General features: G+C 42.1%; 1 protein-coding gene across 1 annotated transcript; it reads right to left on the bottom strand.

Moving 5' to 3' along the window:
* Positions 1 to 9,584: 9,584 nt before the first annotated feature.
* LOC116480701 (galectin-16) lies at positions 9,585 to 14,479 on the bottom strand. Its single transcript, XM_032172954.2, has 4 exons — positions 14,416 to 14,479; positions 12,441 to 12,517; positions 11,577 to 11,787; positions 9,585 to 9,834 (listed from the first exon to the last, which is right to left on the bottom strand). The coding sequence occupies exons 1-4, from the start codon at positions 14,428 to 14,430 to the stop codon at positions 9,709 to 9,711; spliced, it is 429 nt and encodes a 142-aa protein (XP_032028845.1). The 5' UTR covers positions 14,431 to 14,479; the 3' UTR covers positions 9,585 to 9,708.
* Between the last annotated feature and the right edge of the window lie 13,500 nt (positions 14,480 to 27,979).

Here is a 27,979-nt window from a genome sequence, read left to right as displayed (position 1 = left end):
GGCCTCTATGTAAATGTATTTGAATAATATGGTAATCACTTGTGAACGCACAACACAACCCAAGAACTAGGGTTCTGATCCTAACATCTGCTCCTCTGTCCCTTTTCCTGATTTACACCCTTCAGCCCCAGGGGTAACTACTGCCCTGAATTTATGTTTAGCATTCCCTTCCTTTAAAAAAATTGTTTTGGCCGGGCGCGGTGGCTCACGCCTGTAATCCCAGCACTTTGGGAGGCCGAGGCGGGTGGATCACGAGGTCAGGAGATCGAGACCACGGTGAAACCCCGTCTCTACTAAAAATACAAAAAATTAGCCGGGCGCGGTGGCGGGCGCCTGTAGTCCCAGCTACTCCGGAGGCTGAGGCAGGAGAATGGCGTGAACGCGGGAGGCGGAGCTTGCAGTGAGCCAAGATGGCGCCACTGCACTAGACTGTCTCAAAAAAAAAAAAAAATTTTTTTATCCATATATATGATTCCCTAATGACATTTTTTATTATTTTTTTTTTTTTTGAACGGGTCTCCTCCTGGTCCAGGTTGGGTACATGGCCCGGACTCGGTCACTGCAACCCCTCCGGTTCAGCCTTTTCTGGGGACCACAGGCACCCGCTTCCACACCCGGCTAATTTTTCGTATTTTTAGTAGAGACGGGGTTTCACGGTGTTAGCCAGGATGGTCTCAATCTCCTGACCTCGTGATCCACCCGTCTCAGCCTTCCAAAGTGCTGGGATTACAGGCATAAGCCACTGCGCCTGGCCATTATTTAGTTTTTTAAGGGTATAATTTATTTACCCATTCTCCTATTAATTTACCCATTCTCCTATTAATGAACATTTGGCTTATTTCCAGATTTTTGCTATTATGAATGGCATTACAGGAGCATTTATTATCTTTTTTTTTTACTGCTTCTGGTACATACGGGCAAGAGATTCTCCAGGGCCTATGGTAGAGGAATTTCTGTGCAATAAAATATAAGAATGCTTATTTTTATAAGATAATCCAAATTATTTTCCAAAGTGGTTGTTCTAATTTAAACTCTCACCTCCTGTATTAATTTGAGAAGATCTTGTTGATCCACAGTCTCTCCGTATTTGGTGATATGGTTTGACTGTGTCCCCAACCAATCTCAGCTTGAATTCTATCTCCCAGAATTCCCACATGTTGTGGGAGGGACCCAGGGTGAGGTCATTGAATTATGGGGGCCAGTCTTTCCTTTGCTATTCTCATGATAGTGAATAAGTCTCATGAGATCTGATGGGTTTATCAAGGGTTTCTGCTTTGGCTTCCTCCTCATTTTCTCTTGCTGCTGCCATATAAGAAGTGCTTTTTGCCTCCTGTCATGACTCTGAAGCCTCCCCTGCCATGTGGAACTGTAAATCCAATTAAACCCCTTTTTCTTCTCAGACTTGAGTTTGTCTTTATCAGCAGTGTGAAAATGGACTAATACAGTAAATTGGTACCAGTGAAGTGGGGTGCTGCTGAAAAGATACCCAAAAATGTGGAAGCGACTTTGAAACTTGGTAACAGGCAGAGTTTGGAACAGTTTGGAGGACTCAGAAGAAGATTGGAAAATGTGGGAAAATTTGGAACCTCATAGAGACTTGTGGAATGGCTTTGACAAAAATGCTGATAGTGTTATGAACAATAAGGTCCAGGCTGAGGTGATCTCAGACAGAGATGAGGAACTTGTTGGGAAATGGAGCAAAGGTGACTCTCATTATGTTTTAGCAAAAAGACTGGCAGCATTTTGCCCCTGCCCTAGAGATTTGTGGAACTCTGAACTTGAGAGAGATGATTCAGGGTATCTGGTGGAAGAAATTTCTAAGCAGTAAAGTATTCAAGAGGAGACTCAGGTGATGTTAAAGACATTCAGTTTTATAAAGGAAGCAGAGCATACAAGTTTGGAAAATTTGCAGCCTGACAATGTGATAGAAAAGAAAATGCCATTTTCTGAGGATAAATTCAAGCTGGCTGCACAAATTTGCATAAGTAACAAGAAGCTGAATGTTAATCCCGAAGACAATGGGGAAAATGTCTACAGGGCATGTCAGAGGTCATCACAGCAGCCCCTCCCATCACAGGCCCAGAGGCCTACAAGGAAAAAATGGTTTTGTGGGCCGGGCCCAGGATCACTGTTCTGTGTGTAGCCTAGGGCCTTGGTGCTCTGTGTTTCAGCCATTCCAGCCATGGCTGAAAGGGGCCAACATAGAACTCAGGCCATGGCTTTGAGAGTGCAAGCACCAAGCCTTGGCAGCTTCCACCTGGTGTTGAGCCTGCACGTGCACAGAAGTCAAGAATTGGGATTTGGAAACCTCCAGCTAGATTTCAGAGGATGTATGAAAACGCCTAGATGTCCAAGCAGAAGTTTGCTACAGGGGTGGGGCTCTCATGGAGAACCTCTGCTAGGGCCGTGTGGAAGGGAAATGTGGGGTTGGAGCCCCTACACAGAGTCCCTACTGGAGCACTTCCTAGTGGAGCTGTGAGAAGAGGGCCACTGTCCTCCAGACCCCAGAATGGTGATAGCTTGCACTGTGAGCCTGGAAAATCTTCAGACACTCAACATCAGCCCATGAAAACAGCCAGGAGGTGGTCTATACCCTGCAAAGCCACAGGGGCAGAACTACACAAGGCCATGGGAGCCCACCTCTTGCATCAGCATGACCTTGATGTGAAACATGGAGTCAAAGGAGATCATTTTGGATCTTTAAAATTTGACTACCTGGCTGGATTTTTGACTTGCATGGGGCCTGTAACCCCTTTGTTTTGGCCAATTTCTCCCATTTGGAATAGCTGTATTTACTCAATTACCTGTACCCTCATTGTATCTAGGAAGTAACTAGCTTGCTTTGGATTTTACAGGCTCATAGGCAGAAGAGACTTGCCTTATCTCAGATGAGACTTTGGACAGCAGACATTTGGGTTAATGCTGAAATGAGTTAAGACTTTGGGGTACTGTTGGGAAGGCATGATAGGTTTTGAAATGTGAGGACATGAGATTTGGAGGGGCCAGGAGCAGATTAATATGGTTTGGCTATGTACCTACCCACATTTCAACTTGAATTGTATCTCTCAGAATTCCTGGGTGTTGAGGAAGGAACCCAGGGGGAGGTAGTTGAATCCCTTGGGCTGGTCTTTCCCATGCTATTCTTGTTATAGTGAATAAGTCTCACAGGATCTGATGGGTTTATCAGGGGTTTTGTCTTTTGCTTCTTTTGCTTCCTTCTCATATTCTCTTGCCACTGCCATGTAAGAAGTGCCTTTCATCCACTGCTATGACTCTGAGGCCTCCTCGGCCATGTGGAGCCATAAATCCATTAAGCCTCTTTTTCTTCCCAGTCTGTTATGTCTTTATCAGCAGTGTGAATATGGACTAATACATTTGGTATTGTCAAACTTCCTAATATTTGTGGAGAGAATAGATATGTAGTATCTTGTGCATTTTCTTGATTACTAATGAGGGTGAGAAAATTTTTATGTTTTGGGGGCATTTGCTTTTGTGAAATCCCTATTCATGTCTTTTCCCAATTTTATTTTGGGTTGCTATTTTTAAAATTAATTCATAGGAGCTCCTTTTACTTTGTTGATATGATATTAATCTTTCATAGGTTTTAGGTACTGCAAATATCTTCTTCTAGTTTATAGTTTATCTTTTCACTTTTTTACTTTTATTTTTTAATTTTTACATTTTTTTTGAGACAGAGTCTCACTCTGCCATTTATGCTGGAGTACGGTGGCTCACTGCAACCTCTGCCTCCCAGGTTCAGATGATTCTCATGCATCAGCTTCCCAAGTAGCTGGAATTACTGGTGTCTGCCACCAATGCCTGGCTAATTTTTTGTATTTTTAGTGGAGATGGGGTTTCACCATGTTGGCCAGCCTGGTGTCAAACTTCTGACCTCAGGTGATCTGCTGTTGGGATTACAGGCTTGAGACACCATGCCCAGCCTATCTTTTCACTTTTTGATGTAAAAAGTTCTTAATTTTGTGATAGTCAAAACATCTAATCTTTTTTAATGGTTAAATGGCTTTTTGTGTCTCATTCACTTACATTTTCCACTAAAAGTTTTAAAGTTTTGTTTCTGACATGTAAGTCTTTGGCCCATCTGGAATTTAATGTTTGTATATAGAGCGAAGAAGGAATATAATTTCATTTTGTTTCCTATATCAGTAACCATTATTTTTCTTTTCTATTTATTGAAAAGTCCTTTCTTTGTTTGCTGATCTGCCATGTCACCTGCATCACATATCAAAGATTAAATTTGTGGAGATTTGTTTGGGAGCTCTCTATTCTGTTTCATTGGTCAGTTTATCAGTGAAGACCACACTATCTTAATTGCTGTAGCTTTATAAAACTTCTGATATTTGGCAGGAGAAATCTTTCCTTTTCTTCAATAATGCTTTTGATATCCTTGGCCCCTTCCCTTTTCCATATATATATGGAATATATATATGGAATATACAGATATGGAATATAGATATGGAATATACAGATATGGAATATAGATATGGAATATACAGATATGGAATATAGATATGGAATATACAGATATGGAATATAGATATATGGAATATAGATATATATATATAGCGAGAGAGAGAGAGAGAGAGGGTCTCACTTTGTTTCCCAGGCTAGAGTACAGTGGTGCAATTGTATCTCACTGCAGACTTGAACTCTTGGGCTCAAGAGCTCCTCCTACCTCAGCCTCCCAAGTAACTAGGACTCTAAGGCATGTATCACCACATCCAGTTAACTTTTTAAAAAATTATTATTTTTTTGTAATGATGGGGATCTTGCTATGCTGCCTAGGCTGGTCCCAAACTTTTGGCCTCAAGCAATCCTCCCACCTCAGGCTCCCAAAGTGCTGGGATTACAAGCGTGAGCCACCACACATGGCTCCATTTTCCATATTTTAAGACCATATTTTAAAAGCTGCTGAAGCCTGCTTTTTTCTCTTGGTGCTACTTGCAACTCCCTTACTTAGCCGTGGAAATACTGTTAGTGAAGAAAATCTAAAGAGTCAAAAAATAAAATATTCTTTCTTTTCTTCCAATTGCAAAAGAGCAGACGCCCTCCTGAATCATAAAGCTAGTTCTGATAAATTGGTGAACTGAGAGCATACACAGTATTATTAATTCTGTTCTATTTCTGCTTCACTGTGAGTCTCTTCACATAGTCTTAAAAGATTATTGCTATGAAATATTCTTATACATTTAACCCATAACCTCTAAAATTCTGCAGTTGTAATTGGTTGTCTTACCTAATAATCAGTTGCTTTGCTTCATAATATTTAAATTGGCATCTCTATTTTCCAAAAGGCATAAATACTAGTATAGATTTTTTAGTTAAGCCAGAAGAAAGTTCACTTTGTTTACTAACATAACTTATATGTAAAGGTTTAATAAATCTCCATGCTTCTTTTCTTTTGCATCATGACAACCACTGAAAATAATATTTCTATAGCAGTTGGGGGTAAATATACAATGACTTTTGTGGCCAGAGGTGAATGGCCCAGGGGCTCCAGCACTCCAGGTCCCACTGAGCCTGCCCCAAAGCTGAAGGCATCGGTATTTCCACACACATACAGTGCATGATGCCCCAGAACAGAGATCAGATGCGCTCCTTTATTCAAATGGGGAGTTGAGAGTATTGTCATTGTAATTAAATTAATACATACACATTTATACACTGTTAAAATCTGGCTGGATTTGTGTCCCTTCACAAAACAAATTCTTAAATGAAACCACAGAGTTAATATAATTGAGTACATCTGCTTCTATGAGATGCTCTTTTAAATTGAATTAGAATCTAATTTGAAATGTCAATAAAAAGTTCAAATATTCAACTCAATTATATTTAGATTTCTTTTTGTTTTGTTTTGAGATGGAGTTTAGCCCTTGTCACCCAGGCTGGAGTGCAATGGCATGATCTTAGCTCACTGAAAGCACCTTCTCCTGGGTTCAAGTGATTCTCCTGCCTCAACCTCCTGAGTAGCTGGGATTACAGGTGCCTGCCACCATGCCCGGCTAATTTTTGTATTTTTAGTAGAGATGTGGTTTCACCATGTTGGCCAGGCTGGTCTCGATCTCCTGACCTCAGGTGATCCACCCGCCTCGGCCTCCCAAAGTGCTGGGATTACAGGCGTGAGCCATCACACCCAGGCTTTTTAGATTATTTTACTTTATTTTAGTTACTTATTTTTATGACTTTATTGTTATAAACATTCTAGTTTTAAAAATATCAATCAATATAACAAAGAACAAAGAAGATGATCAACAAGCACTCCCACCTCCATGATCTAGAAATAACTGTCATCAATCCAAAAGCTTACACATGGTGGATCCCTTCACACCAGTTCGCAATACAAAGTAACCCCTTACTTGTAGAAAACATATTAGTATCGTTACTATTTTTGAGATAGAATTTGACTCTTGTAGCCCAGGCTGGAGTGTAATGGCATGATCTCAGCTCACTGCAACTTACTGCCTTCCGGGTTCAAAGGATTCTCCTGCCTCAGCCTCCCAAGCAGCTGGGATTACAGGCATGCACCACCATGACCAGCTAATTTTTTGTATTTTTAGTAGAGATGGGGTTTCACCATGTTGGCCAGGCTGGTCTCAAACTCCTGACCTCAGGTGATCCGCTCACCTCAGCCTCCCAAAGTGCTGGGATTACAGGTGTGAGCCACCGCACCCGGACTAGAAAATATTAAATAGCAAACAGTAGCAGTATGCTTGGGAGTTTTAGGATTGATTATTTTCAAATCTCTAGAAAAGCTCAATGTATTACCTTAGGCTATAATCCCAGGGCAGAGTCTCATCTGTTAATGGGGGGCTGGTCTAAGGGTCCTTCCAGCTTTCAGATTAATGGTTTCCCAGGTTGATCTGCTTCCTGCCACCCACCCATGCTCGGTTTTGTTTGCTTGTTTGTTTGTTTGTTTTTACAGAGACAAGGTCTCACTATATTGCCCAGTCTGGTCTTGAACTCCTGGCCTCAAGTGATCCTCCTGCCTTGGCCTCCCAAAGTACTGGAGTTACAGATGTGAGCCACTGTGCTCAGCCCATCATTGGCTGTTCAAATGTGGAGGTAAATAGTAGATGCCAAGGTTACCTCCAGGTCAGAAGTGGCAGATGCCAGCCGGGCGCGGTGGCTCACGCTTGTAATCCCAGCACTTTGGGAGGCCGAGGCGGGCGGATCACGAGGTCAGGAGATCGAGACCACAGTGAAACCCTGTCTCTACTAAAAATACAAAAAAAATTAGCCGGGCGTGGTGGCGGGCGCCTGTAGTCCCAGCTACTCGGAGAGGCTGAGGCAGGAGAATGGCGTGAACCCGGGAGGCGGAGCTTGCAGTGAGCCGAGATTGCGCCACTGCACTCCAGCCTGGGCGACAGGGCGAGACTCCGTCTCCAAAAAAAAAAAAAAAAGAAGTGGCAGATGCCCCAAGGCAGAATCATAACCCTAACCAGGCCTCTTACTGCATAAAGACCTTATTTTCTGAAGCTTAAACCTGGACAAAGGTCTGACCAGTAGCACTTTGTTCATGAATATCAGGTCAAAAATTTAAAACTGGGATTATTCAGAAGAACCTGGTAGATGCAGGTGCAGTCTGCAGTTCAATGGTCAGCTATGAAAACAGGCTACTTGTACTTTCTCTTTGTCCTGGAGTCTTTGATGTAAAAATTGATGACACTTTCTTACTTCTGGTGTGCTTCCCTTTCTTCTTCATTTTCCATAAGTAGCTTCCTCCATCCCACCTCCCAACAGGCCACAGTCAATTCAGGACATTTTAACCATGAAAATGAGTCTCCATAACATGAATTTAGAAGCCAGGCAAGGTGAATCACGCCTGTAATCCCAGCACTTGAGAGGGGCCAAGGCGGGCAGATCACCTGAGGTCAGGAGTTCAAGACTAGCCTGACCAACATGGTGAAACCCTATCTCTACTAAAAATATAAAATTAGCGAGGTATAGGGAAAGGGCTGTCATTCTGCCATCTTGGTAGGAACTCCAAGAAGCTGAGAATGGAGGGTGAGGGCAAGTGCTACCGAGAAACATTCCCAGAGAAAATAAAAATAGGTGTCTGGTTGGTTTCACCAATGATACAGATTAGTGACTGCTGTCTATTTTATTTTGCCCCTCTAAAATAGGTGTGTTCATTGCCTTTTTCCTGTCTCCTTCAGTCTTCTTTGCTTGATTTGTATAAAGCAGATGTGTTCCTTTGATGCACATGTTGAGAGAGTTTGCAAGTGATAAGTTGTAGTCACATCGTAGACACCATATCCTGATTAGATAAGACACTGCACTTTACTCTGAGGCCTGTTCCTATAATTGTATGCCTTCAGAAATTCCTTACAGGGTGTGTTTTTGGTATATGGGAAGTAGTTCTGAATGGAACTAGTTGCCAAGGATGGCCCCTCATGACTATAGTCACAATAACCACAGCTTGTGGAATCCTCTCCTTTTGGTTAGGGCTGTCTGTGTGACTCGATCAATGTAAAGTCATAGAAGTGACACTGTCTGCCATTCAAAGGTAGGTCCTGTGATGCTGTGCACCTTCTCCATGAGCCTTTTTGAAGGCTTACTTTGGTGAAAGCCAGTCACTATTCATTAAGTCTAAGAACTGTGAGAGTCTATTTGAGGAAATTAAAGGTGTGAATGGGAAGGTGAGGTAGTGAAGGAAATAATCAGCCAGTTTCCAGGTGTTCACTCAGCCCTAGTGTTGAATTGGACAAGAGTAAAGCCTCCCTTGAAATCCCAGCCTAAAAGATCTCTCAAGTAACGTGACTCCCATCACATGATCTACCACTCACATGAATTCAGTAAATCTGTAAAGCTGGGAGAGATCAAAATAAAAGATTGCTTTTAGCCAATATGGGTTGGGCGGTTTTCTATGCTGCAATTTATCACAGGAATAGCAGCAAAGCAGGGTCTGCTCACTGTGTCCATGTACATGAATTGTGTCTATTCCAATAATAATCTACATGTTCTCTGATCTAAAACCATGACCATTTGTTTCCAAAGAGAAACCCCTGGATTCTCCTCACATAAAATGAAAAACTTTTCAAATATTTGCAAATAAGAATAATTGGGATTCTTTAAGGGGAATCGCTGGGTTCCAGTGATTCTCTATTGCTTGGATTGAAAACTTTACATGCAAAACTTGTCATCTTTTTCTTCACTTCCTTCACAGCAGCCCGCACAAAGCCAGGCACAGTGTTCATACACAATAAGCATCCTGAGAACAATGAAAAAATTAAGAAATTCCACATAATTTTCCTAAAGTTATAGGTTTTCCCCAAAGCTACTAGGTACACCTGTGTGGCTGTAAATAGCTATCTAACATTTAAGTGCCGTGAGTCATCTGAGATTGGGTAAGTATTTTGGTTCAGACTGTCTGACGTCAACTACATACTATAGAAGGATGCTCTTCCTAATGTCTTATCATTCCACGGACCTTGTCACTCACTCCCTTTGTCACAGGAAGGTTTATCCCCTTTGATTTCTTGATGCCTCCCATAGAATGCCCTGGCCCCTTTTGGGGATGATCACGTCCTCTTTCCCCCTCTTAAAGCAAGAACCAAATCATGTGTGGTTTGGTGCTGTTTTAATGACCAAATGTAGGGGAAGGGGTTGAGGAGGGATTATTCTGTTAGCAGCCTCTAGGAATCCCATGGTCAGGTAGAAAGAGGGTTTCCTCAACAATGAGGAGTGTGATCATCTCCGTCCATTGTTGACAAGCACTGAGTCCAGGGAGACATCTCTCCACACTTGAATCATCTTCACATATGATGGCGGGATTCGATGGACAAAGGCGTAAATGTATTCACCATTTACCTTTACCTTTAAGAGGAAAAATGCATCAGAAAGACAGTACGCCACCCAACAAGTTTTCAGCCTCTTCTCTACTCTGCCCTAGTACCAATAACATTCCCCAAGAAAACTCCTAGTCATACAAGCGAATGTTGTAGATACACTTCTGTTTACAGATTACGTTTTGTGCCTATTTGAGACAGTTGCTGACCTTATTTCTAATGTTTCCTCTCATCTAGTGAAGTTATACACTCTGTGTCACACAGTCCCTGTTTATTCAGCCTCCCTTCTAACCTGGACAACCCCATTACCAGCAACTGTGTCTCAGGAACTTGAGACCCTGCATCTCGCACAGGACCTGCCACAGGGTTAGTGCTAGACCATGTTCACTGAAATGCATACTTTTCAGTTCCACGAACTGTGACTGTCTTTCACTACTGATGGCACAGTTCCTCTTTGGAGTAGCCTACATCTGAGGTGTTAGTGGCAAAGAATGAAACCCAGTGTTCTTAGAGAGTTAAAGGAGGACAGGTCTTGTGTAACATAGGATATTATCTTTGACAACTTCCAAGCATAGGAAAAGATCCCTCACTTGAATCCAAATAAGATGTGAATCTTCTGGCCTACTTTTTAGAGAAGGTAACAAAGTATGGATGTATTCCTTATATTGAGGCTATAGAGAAAGTCATCTTATTAGTATTAATTTTTCAAATTTAAAATGCACATGTTTTTCAACCAGTTTTTTCATTTGTTGTAATTATATCCCAATGTAAGTATTGGGAGGTTGGTAATGACAAAAGGATTTATTTGAAAGCTTAATACAGCATCATTTGTGAGAGCAAAATACTGGAAACAACTTCAATGCCCAAATAAACAATTGAAGCAGAAACATGGATTGATAATGTCTTCAAGATATATTCTTTGATGAAAAACCAACTTAGTTCCTAAAGCGTAATGTGTAGAGCAACTTATACCAGGATTTACTTAAAAACAAATGAAATCATAGACATATCTATATGCTTCCATAGGCAAAGATTTCCTCTGAAGGGGTTGGCATGGTGGCATGTGCCTGTAATCCCACTATGTTGGGAGGCTGAGTTGGGCTGATAGCTTGAGGCTGGGAGTTCAAGACCACCCTGGCCAACATGGTGAAACCCCGTCTCTACTAAAAATAAAAAAATTAGCCAGGTGTGGTGGCATGAACCTGTAATCCCATCTACTTGGGAGGCTAAGGCAAGAGAATTGCTTGAATCTGGGAGGTGGAGGTTGCAGTGATCTGAGATCACATCACTGCCCTCCAACCTAGATGACAAAGTGAGTCTCTGTCTCAAAAAAAAAAAAAAAGAGGATTCTCTCTGAAGGAGAGCAGAGATCTGGTAATGTTGTTCGTATGAGTAGAATTGGGGCCCAAAAGTGAGACGAAGACATAATTTTTGATTGATAGAAAAAACTTTTTTCTTAAGTATATTGTATTCATTCAGCTACATGAAAAGTTAAATAATGGCATAAGTAGAAATGAAAACTATGTGAAAAGACAGAGGAGATTCTCCACTTGGGGGGAAATGGATGGTGAGCCGACCTTGACATTGGTCAGATTTGGGAAAGAGCTGAGGATGGCAGTGCAAGCAGAGGGTGCTCTGTGATGAAAACCTGGGGCAGGGGTAGTTATGGGACATGGGCCCCTAGGGACTGGTGAGGCCAGGTCAATGAGAGCTGACTCCTGCTCTGGGATCCCAAAGAGCCTGGGTACTGGGAGCTCCTGGGGTGCTCACCTCATACTCATTGTGACACACGTAGATGCGCAAGTCAAATGGTTTGCCATCCTCAAAGGGCACATAGTGTAAATTCTCCTCCAACATCCATATCCCAAACTCACGACTGTTCATGACCACACGACGGCCTAAGTGCACTCGCAAATGGAAGGCAATTTCTGAGTCCTCATTCATCTCAGTGTAGAAATCCACCTGCAGCTGTGGTTCATTGCTGAGGGCAAGGCACACAGCATGTTGGACAGGTTCCTTCATTGCGTAGACACACACTTGACACACACACAAATCCCTTCCCCCATTTACCCAGGGAAAAAGTCTGTCTGATGATACTGCAGGCCTGGTCCCTGTGGGGATGCTTCAGCTCCTCCTGCCCCCAGGCAGGGAGATTCTGTGCTCCTCATCTCCTCATCCCCAGATGAAAACTGAGCCACAGTCACTGACTTGGGCCTATGACTTGTTCATTCCCTGAAAATTCTTTTTTTTTCTGGACTACAGGCCCCCACCACCCCGGCTAATTTTTTTTATTTTATAGAGACGGGTTCCCTGGTTTCGATTCCGACCCCTGACCGTGCTGGGATTACAAGCGTGAGCCACCGCGCCCGGCCTCATTCCCTGAAAATTCTATGCCCCTTGATAAAGAGCCACAGCCCCAACCCACTGAGTGTTCTCCCCTAAGCCCCATGGCTGGCCCACATGCAGTTGCCGCAGGTCTCATGCCTGGTGCTGGAGGGTCTCCAGGACCTGCACCTGCATGGGGCCTCCATCCTGCCAATTAGACATTTCCACATCACCCACACATAAGGTCAAACTCTTAGCAAATATTCTCCTTTCTCCTCCACCCCCTCCATTGGACCATGGAGTACTCACATAGAAGAGTCGATCGGTGTCCCTTTGATTATCACACAGGAACCAACAGACAAAGACACAGGCAGTTTGTATGGCACCTGCCAGGGTATTGAGAGTAAGTGAGAGGTGCAGGGTCAGGTGCAGTCTCCCCTACTGTAACATATTCCCATGGCGCAGGAGGTTAGAGATCACAGGGCAGACTCTGTGGACTCTCCCCTTTCACTCTACCACAGTCAGGGCCCCATATTCCTGAAGATATGGTGGACCCATAGGTAAGAGCAAGGGTTCAGGAGCCAAGAAGCCTGGATTCCAGTCCTCATTCTGCCTCTTACTAGCAGTGCAATCTTAGATCGGTTACTTGACTTCCTCAGTTTCCCTAAAACAAGGAGGATTATCATGAATTTCTACTTTGTAGGAAGTTCTCCATAATAAAGCAGTTAATACATGTAAAACTTTTGCCCTAATCCCTGGCATGTGTAGGGCCTGTTAGGGGTGACCTAACAGAACAGGAGAGTCCTCCTGAAACACTGAACTGCCTTATTTTCAACTCTCACAATCATCAAGGGCAATGGACGTCCTTCCAAGAAGGGGCACACATTACTGACAGCACAGCCCCAGTACTTACACAAGTGAAGCCTGTGGGTCAGGGACATAACTGGAGGGAATAATTGATTTCTACGACGAATACAACTGGTTGATGATTTTTCTGTATTTTTGAGATAGGGTCTTGCTCTGTTGCCCAGGCTGATGTGCAGTGGTGCGATCATAGCTCACTGAAACGTTGAACTCCTGGGCTGCAGTGATCCTCACACATCTGCCCCCACTTGTGTAGCTGGGGTGAAAGGTGCCTGCCACTCTGGCAGTCTGATATTTAAAGTTTTTTAAAGAAAGGGTCTCACTATGATACCCAGACTGGTCTCAAACTTCCGGCCTCAAGTTATCCTCTCATCTTTGTCTCTCAAATTGGTGGGATTATAGCCATAAGCCAGTGAACCAAGCTGCTTTGTTGATTAATATCCACTGTAAGCTCTGTCTGAACTGAGACTAGACTTGTTCCTTCATGGGTGGAGGAACAAGTTTAGACTCAGTTGAGACAGAGCTTAGAGTGCATATTTTATGTGATTCAGTCTCTGAAACCACGGCCTCTAATATCCTTCTCTAGCAAGCCTCCTGTCCCACAATGAAAAGGACAGGATAGGCTGGGGACGGGGAAGCTGAGCCTGGGAGGCAAGAGCCAGTGGTCACTCTGTGCAGACCCCACCTGAGGAACCATCACCCCCATAATCTCCATTCCTCTTCCCCACTCTTACTGGGAAGAGACATCTGCTGATCATACATTCCGCTGTCATAAGTGATCTGAAACAAGTCCTTGGTAACTCACAATCTCCAAGATCCCTACCAGTTAAGCCACCTGGGATCCACATTGCCACACATGAAAAGCCACACAGTTCCTTCATCAGAGGTGCTGTCATGTGGGGAGGAACCTTCACATGCACAGAAGGCCACGTGCATGTTTTTCCTTCAATACACAGTCACATCCCAGCACACACACCCAGGTCGCAAAGAGCCATGCCACTCACTGAGTCACACACACCTGTTCACTGTGCACATAAGGATGCTCATGCACTGGTCTGGCTGTGCACACACACATCACAAAGAGGAAGACAAAGTACAATCACCCCCTTACACTCACACAAACACCTGCTTGACCTGGTGGGTCATCCACCTCCCACCTAAAGTCACATCATCTCAGCAGAGTTCACTCTCATCAGATGCCACCTCATGCTCACAGAGGGTTACATTGGTCCAGGATCCACAACCCACATGCTACAAGCATCTCAAGATATCTAGCCTCAGTGTTTCTCTTCCACACACCCACAACTCCCAGTAAAGCATTCACAGTAGGAATGGTCATATTTTCATCTCATAAAATACCCCACATCTTTCTTGGTTTATGTGACTTGAGATTATTGAAGGCTGTGCCTTTTCAACTCACGGTTAGAAATGACATTGTCCTCTCCTTCTGGGTGACCTTCGGAATTGTGTCCAGTCTTCTGAGTGAATCTCTGAGTAGCAGCACTTAAATGACCCCTTTCAGCTTTGCCCTCTGGCTTCATTCCAGATTCCATGCTCCTCCCAGCAAGCTTTCCTTGCAGCATGAGAAAGGGTCAGGTGTCACGAAGAAACTCAGTCACAACCATAGCCATTTGCAAGTCTGTGTCTGTAATGCAGCAGAAATGACAGTGGGGAAGGTACCAGGCTGTGGATTGGGTTACCAGGGAAATGAATAGGTAAGGATGATGGAGTGAGGGGTAGTGATTGTAAAGCCCAGTCTTTGTACCTCTCAAGCCTTTTCTCCACTATGCAGAATCTACCCAGAAGGTGTACATTTTCCCAATTTTGTACAATGGCTAAACAAGAAAAAAAAAGTTGGAGATTTTGGGGGAAACAAGTTAGCCCTAAAAGGTAATTCTTCTCTCTGCCTTTAAACATTCTGGGAGAGCACTGACCTTGATCCTGAGGAGGATCTGGGAGAGAAGTAGAGAAAGTTCTTGCATGAACTTGCCCCACACTAAGCCACTTGGCTTTGCTGGGTAAGGGCCACTTTCATCTGACTGTCACACACTTGGGCTCTAGTTACACCCTCTGTTGGTGTCCATGTAAATCAAAGTTTGAGGGACACTGTTTCTTCTGCAGATTCTGGGAGAAAGGTGAGATTTTTAAAAAAATTATTGTTATGCTTTAAGTTCCAGGGTACATGTGCACAACGTGCAGGTTTGTTACATAGGTATACATGTGCCATGTTGGTTTCCTGCACCCATTAACTCGTCATTTACATTAGGTATTTATCCTAATGCTATCCATTCCCCTGCCCCCCCCACCCCATGACAGTCCCTCATGTGTGATGTTCCCTGCCCTGTGTCCAAGCGTTCTCATTGTACAATTCCCACCCATGAGTGAGAACATGTGGTATTTGGTTTTCTGTACTAGTGATAGTTTGTTCAGAATGATGGTTTCCAGCTTCATCCATCTCCCTGCAAAGGACATGAACTCATCCTTTTTTATGGCTGCATAGAATTCCATGGTGTATATGTGCCACATTTTCTTAATGCAGTCTATCATTGATGGACATTTTGTTTGGTCCCAAGTCTTTGCTATTGTGAACAGTGCTGTAATAAACATACGTGTGCATGTGTCTTTATAGCAGCATGGTTTATAATCCTTTGGGTATATACCCAGTAATGGGATCGCTGGGTCAAATGGTATTTCTAGTTCTAGATCCTGGAGGAATGGCCACACTGTCTTCCATAATGGTTGATCTCGTTTACACTCCCACCAACAGTGTAAAAGCGTTCCTATTTATCCACATCCTTTCCAGCATCTGTTGTTTCCTGACTTTTTAATGATCGCCATTCTAACTGGTGTGAGATGGTATCTCATTGCGGTTTTGATTTGCATTTCTCTAATGACCAGTGATGATAAACATTTTTTCCTGTGTTTGTTGCCTGCATAAATGTCTTCTTTTGAGAAGTGTCTGTTCATATCCTTTGCCCACTTTATGATGGGGTTGTTTGTTTTTTTCTTGTAAATTTGTTTAAGTTCTTTGTAGATTCTGGATATTAGCCTTTTGTCAAATGGGTAGATTGAAACAATTTTCTCCCATTTTGTAGGTTGCCTATTCACTCTGATGGTAGTTTCTTTTGCCGTGCAGAAGCTCTTTAGTTTGATTAGATCCCGTTTGTCTATTTTGGCTTTTGTTGCCATTGCTTTTGGTGTTTTAGTCATGAAGTCCTTGCCAATGCCTATTTCCTAAATGATATTGCCTAGGTTTTCTTCTAGGGTTTTCATAGTTTTAGGTCTAACATTTAAGTCTTTAATCCATCTTGAATTAATTTTTGTATAAGGTGTAAGGAAGGGATCCAGTTTCAGCTTTCTACATATGGCTAGCCAGTTTTCCCAGCACCATTTATTAAATAGGGAATCCTTTCCCCATTGCTTGTTTTTGTCAGGTTTGTCAAAGATCAGATGGTTATAGATGTGTGATGTTATTTCTGAGGGCTCTGTTCTGTTCCATTGGTCTATCTCTCTGTTGGTACCAGTATCATGCTGTTTTGGTTACTGTAGCCTTGTAGTGTACTTTGAAGTCAGGTAGCATGATGCCTCGAGCTTTGTTCTTTTTGCTTAGGGTTGTCTTGGCAATGCGGGCTCTTTTTTGGTCCCATAAGAACTTTAAAGTAGTTTTTTCCAATTCTGTGAAGAAAGTCATTGGTAGCTTGTTGGGGATGGCATTGAATCTATAAATTACCTTGGGAAGTATGGGCATTTTCACGATATGGATTCTTCCTATCCATAATCATGGAATGTTCTTCCATTTGTTTGTATCCTCTTTTATTTCATTGAGCAGTGGTTTGTAGTTCTCCTTGAAAAGGTCCTTCACATACCTTGTAAGTTGGATTCCTAGGTATTTTATTCTCTTTGAAGCAATTGTGAATGGGAGTTCACTCATGATTTGGCTCTCTGTTTGTCTGTTATTTGTGTATGGGAATGCTTGTGATTTTTGCACATTGATTTTGTATCCTGAGACTTTGCTGAAGTCACTTATCAGCTTAAGGAGATTTTGGACTGAGATGATGGGGTTTTCTAGATATACAATCATGTCATCTGCAAACAGGGACAATTTGACTTCCTCTTTTCCTAGTTGAATACCCTTTATTGCTTTCTCTTGCCTGATTGCCCTGGCCAGAACTTCCAACACTATGTTGAATAGGAGTGGTGAGAGAGGGCATTCCTGTCTTGTGTCAGTTTTCAGAGGGAATGCTTTCAGCTTTTGCCCATTCAGTATGATATTGGCTGTGGGTTTGTCATAAATAGCTCTTATTATTTTGAGATACATTCCATCAATACCTAGTTTATTGAGAGTTTTTAGCATGAAGTGTTGTTGAATTTTGTCAAAGGCCTTTTCTGCATCTATTGAGATAATCATGTGGTTTTTGTCACTGGTTCTGTTTATGTGATGGATTTTGTTTATTGATTTGAGTATGTTGAACCAGCCTTTCATCCCATGTATGAAGCTGACTTGATCGTGGTGGATAAGATTTTTGATGTGCTGCCAGACTCGGTTTGCCAATATTTTATTGAGGATTTTTGCATTGATGTTCATCAAGGATATTGGTCTAAAATTCTATTTTTTTGTTGTGTCTCTGCCAGGCTTTGGTATTAGGATGATGCTGGCCTCATAAAACGAGTTAGGGAGGATTCCCTCTTTTTCTATTGATTGGAATAGTTTCAGAAGGAATGGTACCAGCTCCTCTTTGTACCTCTGATAGAATTCAGCTCTGAATCCATCTGGTCCTGGACTTGTTTGGTTGCTAGGCTATTAATTATTGCCTCAATTTCAGAGCCTGTTACTCATCTATTCAGAGATTCAACTTCTTCCTGGTTTAGTCTTGGGAGGGTGTATGGATCCAGGAATTTATCCATTTCTTCTAGATTTTCTAGTTTATTTGCATAGAGGTGTTTATAGTATTCTCTGATGGTAGTTTGTATTTCTGTGGGATAGGTGGTGATATCCTCTTTATCATTTTTTATTGCATCTATTTGATTCTTCTCTCTTTTCTTCTTTATTAGTCTGGCTAGCGGTCTATCAGTTTTGCTGACCTTTTCAAAAAACCAGCTCCTGGATTCATTGACTTTTTGATGGTTTTTTATGTGTCTGTATCTCCTTCAGTTCTGCCCTGATCTTAGTTATTTCTTGTCTTCTGCTAGCTTTCGAATTTGTTTGCTCTTGCTTCTCTAGTTCTTTTAATTGTGATGTTAGGATGTCGATTTTAGACCTTTCCTGCTTTCTCTCGTGGGCATTTAGTGGTATAAATTTCCCTTTACACACTGCTTTAAATGTGTCCCAGAGATTCTGGTATGTTGTGTCTTTGTTCTCATTGGTTTCAAAGAACATCTTTATTTCTGCCTTCATTTCGTTATGTACCCAGTAGTTATTCAGGACCAGGTTGTTCAGTTTCCATGTAGTCGTGCAGTTTTGAGTGAGTTTCTTAATCCTGAGTTCTAATTTGATTGCACTGTGGTTTGAGAGACAGTTTGTTGTGATTTCTGTTCTTTTACATTTGCTGAGGAGTGCTTTACTTCCAACTATGTGGTCAATTTTGGAATAAGTGTGATGTGGTGCTGAGAAAAATGTATATTCTGTTGATTTGGGGTGGAGAGTTCTGTAGATGTCTATTAAGTCTGCTTGGTCCAGAACTGAGTTCAAGTCCTGGATATCCTTGTTAACCTTCTGTCTCAGTGACTTGTCTAATATTGACAGTGGGGTGTTAAAGTCTTCCATTATTATTGTGTGGGAGTCTAAGTCTCTTTGTAGGTCTCTAAGGACTTGCTTTATGAATCTGGGTGCTCCTGTATTGGGTGCAGATATATTTAGGATAGTTAGCTCTTCTTATTGAATTGATCCCTTTACCAGTGTGTAATGGCCGTCTTTGTCTCTTTTGATATTTGTTGGTTTAAAGTCTGTTTTATCAGATACTAGGATTTCCACACTTGCTTTTTTTTCTGTGTTCCATTTGCTTGGTAGATCTTCCTCCATCCCTTTATTTTGAGCCTTTGTGTGTCTCTGAACATGAGATGGGTCGCCTGAATACAGCACACTGATGGGTCTTGACTTTTTATGCAATTTGCCAGTCTGTGTCTTTTAATTGGAGCATTTAACTCATTTACATTTAAGGTTAATATTGTTATGTGTGAATTTGATCCTGTCATTATGATGTTAGCTGATTATTTTGCCTGTTAGTTGATGCAGTTTCTTCCTAGCCTCGATGGTCTTTACAATTTGGCATGTTTTTGCAGTGGCTGTTACCAGTTGTTTCTTTCCATGTTTAGTGCTTCCTTCAGGATCGCTTGTAAGGCAGGCCTGTTATGACAAAATCTCTCAGCATTTGCTTGTCTGTAAAGGATTTTATTTCTTCTTCACTTATGAAGCTTAGTTTGGCTGGATATGAAATTCTGGGTTGAAAATTCTTCTCTTTAAGAATGTTGAATATTGGCCCCCACTCTCTTCTAGCTTGTAGGGTTTCTGCCAAGAGATCTGCTGTTAGTCTGATGGGCTTCCCTTTGTGGGTAACCTGACCTTCCTCTCTGGCTGCCCTGAACATTTTTTCCTTCATTTCAACCTTGGCGAATCTGACAATTATGTGTCTTGGGGTTACTCTTCTCGAGGAGTATCTTTGTGGTGTTCTCTGTATGTCCCGAATTTGAATGTTGGCTTGCCTTGCTAGGTTGGGGAAGTTCTCTTGGTTAATATCCTGCAGAGTGTTTTCCAACTTGGTTCCATTCTCCCCGTCACTTTCAGGTACACCAATCAAACGTAGATTTGGTCTTTTCACATAGTCCCATATTTCTTGGAGGCTTTGTTCATTTCTTTTTACTCTTTTTTTCTCTAAACTTCATTTCTTGCTTTATTTCATTAATTTGATCTTCGATCACTGATACCCTTTCTTCCACTTGGTCGAATCGGCTGTTGAAGCTTGTGCATGCATCACGTATTTCTCGTGCCATGGCTTTCAGCTCCGTCAGGTCATTTAGGATCTTCTCTACACTGTTTATTCTAGTTAGCCATTCGTCTAATCTTTTTTCAAGATTTTTAGCTTCCTTTCAATGGGTTCAAATATTCTCTTTTAGCTCGGAGAAGTTTGTTATTACCGACCTTCTGAAGCCTACTTCTGTCAGCTCATCAAAGTCATTCTCCATCTAGCTTTGTTCCGGTGCTGGCAAGGAGCTGTGATCCTTTGGAGGAGAAGATGCACTCTGGTTTTTAGAATTTTCAGCTTTTCTGCTCTGGTTTTTCCCCATCTTTCTGGTTTTATCTACCTTTGGTCTTTGATGCTGGTGACCTACAGATGGGATTTTGGTGAGGATGTCCTTTTTGTTGATGTTGATGCTATTCCTATCTGTTTGTTAGTTTTCCTTCTAACAGTCAGGTCCCTCAGCTGCAGATCTGTTTGAGTTTGCTAGAGGTCCACTCCAGACCCTATTTGCCTGGGTATCACCAGTGGAGGCTGCAGAACAGCAAATATTGCTGCCTGATCCTTCCTTTGGAAGCTTTGTCCCAGAGGGGCACCCATCTGTATGAGGTGTCAGTTGGCCCCTACTGGGAGGTGTAGGGCTAAACGGGGGTCAGGGACCCACTTGAGGAGGCAGTCTGTCCTTTCTCAGACCTCAAACACCATGTTGGGAAGCCACTGCTCTCTTCACAGCTGTCAGACAGGGACATTTAAGTCTGCAGAAGTTTCTGCTGCCTTATGTTCAGCTATGCCCTGCCCCCAGAGGTGGAGTCTACAGAGGCAGCAGGCCTTGCAGAGCTGTGGTGGGCTCCGCCCAGTTTGAGCTTCCCTGGCCACTTTGTTTACCTACTCAAGCCTCAGCAATGGCGGACACCCCTCCCCTGCCAGGCTCCTGCCTCCCAGGTCAATCTCAGACAGCTGTGGTAGCAGTGAGCAAGGCTCCGTGGGCATGGGACCCACCAAGCCAGGTGTGAGACATAATCTCCTGGTGTGCCGTTTGCTAAGACCACTGGAAAAGCACAGTATTTGGTTGGTTGTGTCCCAATTTTCCAGGTACAGTCTGTCATGGTTTCCCTTTGCTAGGAAAGGGTAATCCCCCAACCCCTTGCACTTCCTGGGTGAGGCGATGCCCTGCCCTGCTTCAGCTCACCCTCCTTGGCCTGCACCCACTGTCCAACCAGTCCCAATGAGATGAACCAGGTACCTCAGTTGGAAATGCAGAAATCACTGTCTTGTGCTTTGATCACACTGGGAGCTGCAGACCAGAGCTGTTCTTATTCAGCCATCTTGGAACAGAATTGAGATTTGTTTTTTTCTTTGATTTATTTTTCCTTTTATTTTAGGTTCAGTGGTACATATGCAGATAAAGTTGTGTCATGGGTTTTGTGGTAAATATGATTTCTTCATCTGGGTTCTAAGCATAGTACCCAATAGTTATTTTTTTGCTCCTGTTGCACCTTTCACCCTCCACCCTCAAGTAGACCCCAGTGTGTGTTGTTCCCCTCTTGGTGTCCATGAGTCTCATCATTTAGTTCACACTTATAAGTGAGAACATGCAGTATTTGGTTTTCTGTTCCTGCATTAGTTTGCTGAGAATAATGGCTTCTAGCACCATCCATGTTACAGCAAAAGACATAATCTCACTGTTTTGTAGGACTGCATAGTATTCCATTGTGTACATGTACCACATTTTCTGTGTTTAATCTGTCCTTGATGGGCATTTGGGTTCATTCCATGTCTTTGCTGCTGTGCATAGTTTTGCGATGAACATTCATGTGCATATGTCTTTATGGCAGATTTCTATTCTTCTGGGTATACACCCAGTGATGGGATTGCTGGGTTGAAGGGTAGTTCTGTTGTTAGCTGTTTGACGAATCACCACACTGCTTTCCACAATGGGTGAACTAATTTACACTTCCACCAACAATGTGTAAGTGCTCCCTTATCTTCATAACCTTGTCAGCATCTGCCCTTTTTTGACTTTTTAATAAGAGCCATTCTGACTGGTGTGAGATGGTATCTCATTTTGGTTTTGGTTTGCTTTTCTCTAATGTTCAGTGATGTTAAGCTTTTATTATATGCTTGTTGGCCACCTGTATATCTACTTTTGAAAAGTGTCTGTTCCTGTCCTATGCTCACCTTTTTTTGTTGTTTTAAAACAGGTCTCACTCTGACACACAGGCTGGAGTGGTGTAGCACCGTCTCAGCTCACTGAAACCTCTGGCTTCCGGGCTCAGGTGATCCTCCCAGCTCAGCCTCCTGAGTAGTTGGGACTACAGGCTCATGTCACCATGCCAGGCTATTTTTTTCTAATTTTAGTAGAGATGGGTTTTTGCCATGTTACCCAGCCTGTTCTCAAATTCCTGGGCTCAAGCCATCCACTAGCCTTGGCTGCCCAACGTGCTGGAATTACAGGCATAAGCCACTGTGCCAAGCCCTTTACCTACTTTTTTTATGGGTTTGTTTTTTCTTTCTTGTAAAGTTGTTAAAGTTTCTTATAGATACTAAGATATTAGATCTTCTTCAGATACATAGTTTGAAAATATATTCTCCCATTCTATAGGCTGTTTCCTATGTTGATAATTTCCTTTGCTGTGCAGAAGCACTTTAGTTTAATTAGATTCAGTTTGGCAATTTTTGCTTTTGTTGTGATTGCCTTTGAAATCTTCATCATGAAATCTTTGCTCATGCCTATGTCCTGCATGGGTTTGCCTAGGTTGTCTTCCAGGGTGTTTGTAGTTTTGGATTTTACATTTAAGTCTTTAATCCATCTTGAATTGATTTTTGTATATGGTTTAAAGAAGGGGTTCAGTTTCAATCTTCTGCATATGGCTAGCCAGTTCTCCCAGCACAATTTCTTGAATAGGGAGTCTTTTTTCCATTGCTCGTTTGGTCAGCTTTGTTGAAGATCAGATGGCTGTAGGTGTGTGGCCTTATTTCTGGGTTCTCCATTCTGTTCCATTGGTCTAGGTGTCTGAGACCACCATGTTGGGCAGGCTGGTCCCAAGTTATCTTCTGACCTCATGATCGGCCCGCCTCAGCCTCCCAAAGAGCTGGGATTATGGCATGAGCCACTGCGCCCTGCCCCTTTGTCCACTTTTTAGTGGAGTTGTTTGTTCTTTTCTCGCAAAGTTACTGAAGTTCCTTATAGATGCTAGATATAAGACCTTTTTCAGATACATAATTTTCAAATATTTTCTCCCATTCTGTAGATTGTCTGTTGACTCTGTTGATAGTTTCTGTTGCTGTGCAGAAGCTCTTTAGCTTAAATAAATCCACTGTCAATTTTTGCTTTTCTTGTGATTGCTTTTGGCACCTTTGTCATAAAAGTTTTGTCCATTTCTACATTCAGAATGGTATTGCCTATGTAGTCTTCCAGGGTTTTTATAGTTTTGTATTTACATTTAAGTCTTTAACCCATCTTGAGTTGATTTTTCTATATAATGTGATGAAGGGGTTCAGTTTCAATCATCTGCATATGGTTAGCCAGTTACCCAGAACCATTTCTCGAATAAGAAATCCTTTTTACATTGCTTGTTTGGTCAGCTTAGTTGAAGGGTCTGACGATGGTTGTAGGTGTACGACCTTATTTCTGGGCTCTCTCTTCTGTCCCACTGGTCTCTGTGTCTGTTTTTGTACCAGTACCACATTGTCTGGTAACTGTGGCCCTGTAGCACAGCTTGATGTTGGGTAATATGATGTTTCCAGCTTGGTTCTTTTTGCTAAGAATTGTCTTGGTTATTCAACTCATTCTTGGTTCCATGTGTATTTTAAAATAGTTTCTTTCTAATTCTGTGAAGGATGTCATAGGTAGTTCAACAGAAATGGCATTGAATCTGTACATTTCTTTGGGCAGTATGGCTGTTTTAATGATAATGACTCTTGCTATCTATGAGCATGGGATGTTTTTCCATTTGTTTGGATCATCTCTGAATTTTTAAGCAGTGTTTTGTAATTCTCATGGTAAAAATCTTACACCTACTGGTTAGCTGTATTCCTAAGTATTTTATTCTTTTTATGGCAATTGTGAATGGAATTGCAGTCCTGATTTGGCCCTATGCTTTGCTGTTGTTGGTATATAGGAGTTCTAGTGATTTTTGTACATTGATTTTGTATCCTGAAACTTTGCTGAAGTTGTTTACCAGCTTAAGAATCATTTGGGCAGAGACTATGATGTTTTCTAGATATAGAATCATGACATCTGCAAACAGGGATGGTTTGACCTGTCTTTTTGTTTGGATGCCCTTTCTTTCTTTCTCTTGCCTGATTGCTCTGGCCAGCACTTCCAACACTATGTTGAATAGGAGGGTGAGAGAGGGCACTGCAGAAATTGTGGTCTGAAAATCCAAATTCAATTCTTGCTCCATTCATCATACATATTTTGAGCTGTGATTTATCAAATACAAAACAAAACAAAACAAAAAATTTCTCTGTTAATTGTGTCTTATTGGCCCCTCACTTGCAAATACAAGCCCAGATGCACCAGAGCTCAGCACCACGGACAGCACCACAGAAGAAACATAGCTTTGGGAGACTTGGACATCAAGGACAACATTAGCAAAGAGTAGATTTATTCTTTGGGGGCTTTCAGCAAAAACTGGAAAGCCCTACAGACCTTTCAGAAGATAAGGCTTTAGATTGCAGAAATAACCTACTGTGTTTTGAGCAATGATGTATTTGCTGGGAGAAGGCCATGAATTTGGGTTGACAAGCATGAAAGAGATGTTGAGTAAGTCTCCAGAGGCAAACAAAAATCGTTTGTCCAACATTGGTTCCTTGGCTCTATGTCTTCTCTTTTTATCTGAGACATCACTCCTGGCCACCATGAGCATAGGGTAGTAGCTGGTATAAAGATGAGTGTAACAAATGGCCTATATGAGCTGAACTGAACTGGTGAATATCAGTCAAGAAAAGGCAGTCACTGTGTGTTTATATAGCAGGGGCACCATGTAGGACACTGTAGGTTATGCAAATACAATGGGCATCATCCAGCGACATGTAGATATGAAATCAAACTCATGTTCTTCTCAGAAACTCATGGGGTCCAAGATAGTTTTTATCCACTCAGGGCAAGAATTGTCTAATTCCCCAAGAAATGATTTCCATGCTGATGAGGGGGCCTATGATCCATCATCAAAATAGAGTGATGACCAAAACTGTGAGAGGGATGATATAAGGGGGAAAGCGTACCTAACAAGAACCTGAGACTTTCCAGTGAGAGCGGAGGGAATTTCAGTTCATACAGGAAAGCAACAAGAAAGAGAGGCATGAAGGTGTCATTTACTGTGCATTGACACCTCAAGGTTTCTGGATATTAGGTTAAAGGAGGGCAAGGAGAGAGGCATACCCATGAGTAAGGTTGGAGCTGAACAAGTTGTGGCAATGAACATGGAAAGAGAGGATGAAGATGATCAAATTGACACCTGTGATAGGCCCTGCAGACAAAGAGGCTATTTGATGAGACCCTCTTCAGTCTGCATTGTTTGGCTTTTAGGTAATATGTTGTTTATCTTCTCCTAAATGGTTCTCTATTTGTGCTATGAACCAGATGACAACATCTCTTATAGAGGGAAAAGGGCTGTCATTGTGCCTACTTGGTAGGAGCTCTAAGAAGCTGACAGTAGAAGGTGGAGCCAACTGTTGCAGAGAAACTTTTTCGGAGAAGATGAAAATAGGGGTCTTGTTGGTTTCAGCAAGATGTGGACCAGTGATGGATGCCTATTTTTTTTGTTCTTGTTTGTTTGTATTGGTTTCTTTGTTTTAATTTTTATTCATGTACAAAGAGTTAGCACGGTTTCTTTTACTGAGTGGATGTCTTGCTTATTAATTCAAGGAGCATCACTTAGTCCAACTTAATGAGACCTATATCCCTTAAGAACTTGTGGAAACAGAAGTGGCACATATCAAGACAATATTTTCAGATAAGGAGATGCTGGTTTGAGCAGATGCAACAAGGGTGAGAACCCTGGCTGATTTTTTTTGTGGGTGGCTCCAATAGAGCTGTTGGTGACCCATCTTGCTTTCAGGGTGCTGTTTATTATCTTTTGCTCCTCTAAAATAAGTGTGTTCACTGCATTTTCCTATATCTGTTTTAGTCTTGTATGTTTAATTTGTATAGGGGAGATAATGTATTTCTTTAGTGCATATGTTGAAAGAAAGTGCACCTGATAATTTCTAGTCACTTCATGGACACCAGATCCTGATTGGATGATAACATTCTGGACTTCAATCTGAGCCTGTTCCTATAAGTGTATTGCCTTCAGTGGTTCCTTACAGGATTAGTGTGGGAAAAATGTAAGCCAGTGAAGACTGAGTGGAAATAGTTGCCAAGGATGCTCCCTCATGACTGCGTGTCAAAATAACCACATCTTATGAACCCCTCCTCCCTTTGATTTGGGCTTGTGTATGGCTCACTTTGATCAATATAATGTCATAGAAGTGACACTGTCTGCTTTTCAAAGCCAGGTCCTATGATGCCTTTCACCTTCTTCTTGAGCCTTTTGGACAGCTTCTTTGGTGGCAGCCCATCATCATTCCTTAAGTCCAAGAACCATGAGACTCTTATGATTTGAGGGAATTCAAGGCATGAATAGGGAAGTGACGTAGGGAAGGAGATAATCAGCCAGCCCGTAGGTGCTCACCCAGCCCTCGCGTTGAGTCAGACATGAGTGAAGCATCCTCTGGAATCCCAAACTAAACGATGCTTCAGAAAACATGACTCTCACCACATGATCTACTACCCACATGAGTCCAGTTAAACAAGAAAGATCAGGATAAATGATTTCTGTAAGCCAACATGTGTTGGGATATTTGCTGTGCTGCAATGCCTAATGAAAGAGCAGCAAAGCAAGGTCATCTCACTGTGTCCATGTGTATGAATTGTGTCCATCCCAAAAATAAACTACATATTTTCTGATCTAAAACCATGACCACTTGTTTTAAAATAGAAATCCCAGGATTCTGCCACATACTTTGGAAAAATCTCACAATTATTATTATTATTTTTTAGTTTTAAGAAAAATTATACTTTAGTTCTGGGTTACATGTGCAGAACGTGCAGTTTTGTTACATAGATATACACGTGCAATGGTGGTTTGCTGCACCCATCAACCTGTCACCTACATTAGGTATTTCTCCTAATGTTATCCCTCCCCTAGCCCCCTACCCCCAAACAGGCCCCGGTGTGTGATGTCCCTCTCCCTGTGTCCATGTGTTCTCATTGTTCAACTCCCACTTGTGAGTGAGAAGATGTGGTGTTTGGTTTTCTGATCTTCTGATAGTTTGCTAAGAATGATGGTTTCCAGCTTCATCTATGTCCCTGCAAAGGACATAAACTCATCCTTTTTATGGCTGCATAGTATTCCATGGTGTGTATGTGCCACATTTTCATAATCCAGTCTCTTATCGTGGACTTTTGGGTTGGTTCCAAGTCTTTGCTATTGTGAATAGTGCTGTAATAAACACATGTGTGCGTGTGTCTTTATCGTAGAATGATTTATAATCCTTTGGGTATATGCCCAGTAATGGGATTGCTGGGTGAAATGGTATTTCTAGTTCTAGATCCATGAGGAATTGCCACACTATCTTCCACAACTGGGGTTCTTTAAGAGAAATCTTTGGACTCCTGTGATTCTCTAACTATTGCTTGGATTGAAACTTTCAAGTGAGAAATATGTCTTTTTGTAAAGCTTCTGTATGGCAGCCTGCACAGAGCCAGGCACCATGTTAACACACAATAAATATCCTGAAAATAATGGAAAGTATTAGGAAATTCCACTAGATTGTTCTTAAGTTACAAAATTTCTCCCCAAAGCCACGAGGTACATCTGTGTGGCTGTAAACAGCTACCTAACATTTCAGTGCAGTGAGTCATCTAAGATAGGGTAAAGATTTTGTCTCAGAGTCTCTGATGTCAACAATATGCTGTCAAAGGATGCTGTACCTAATATCTTCTAAGACATTCCAGGGACCTTGTCACTCACTCCTGGAGTC

Source organism: Hylobates moloch, unplaced genomic scaffold (assembly GCF_009828535.3).
Source record: "Hylobates moloch isolate HMO894 unplaced genomic scaffold, HMol_V3 SCAFFOLD_13, whole genome shotgun sequence".
Classification (NCBI taxonomy): Eukaryota; Metazoa; Chordata; class Mammalia; order Primates; family Hylobatidae; genus Hylobates; species Hylobates moloch.
Note: the sequence above shows the minus strand (reverse complement) of the source record. Positions and strands in the feature narration are given on the sequence as shown.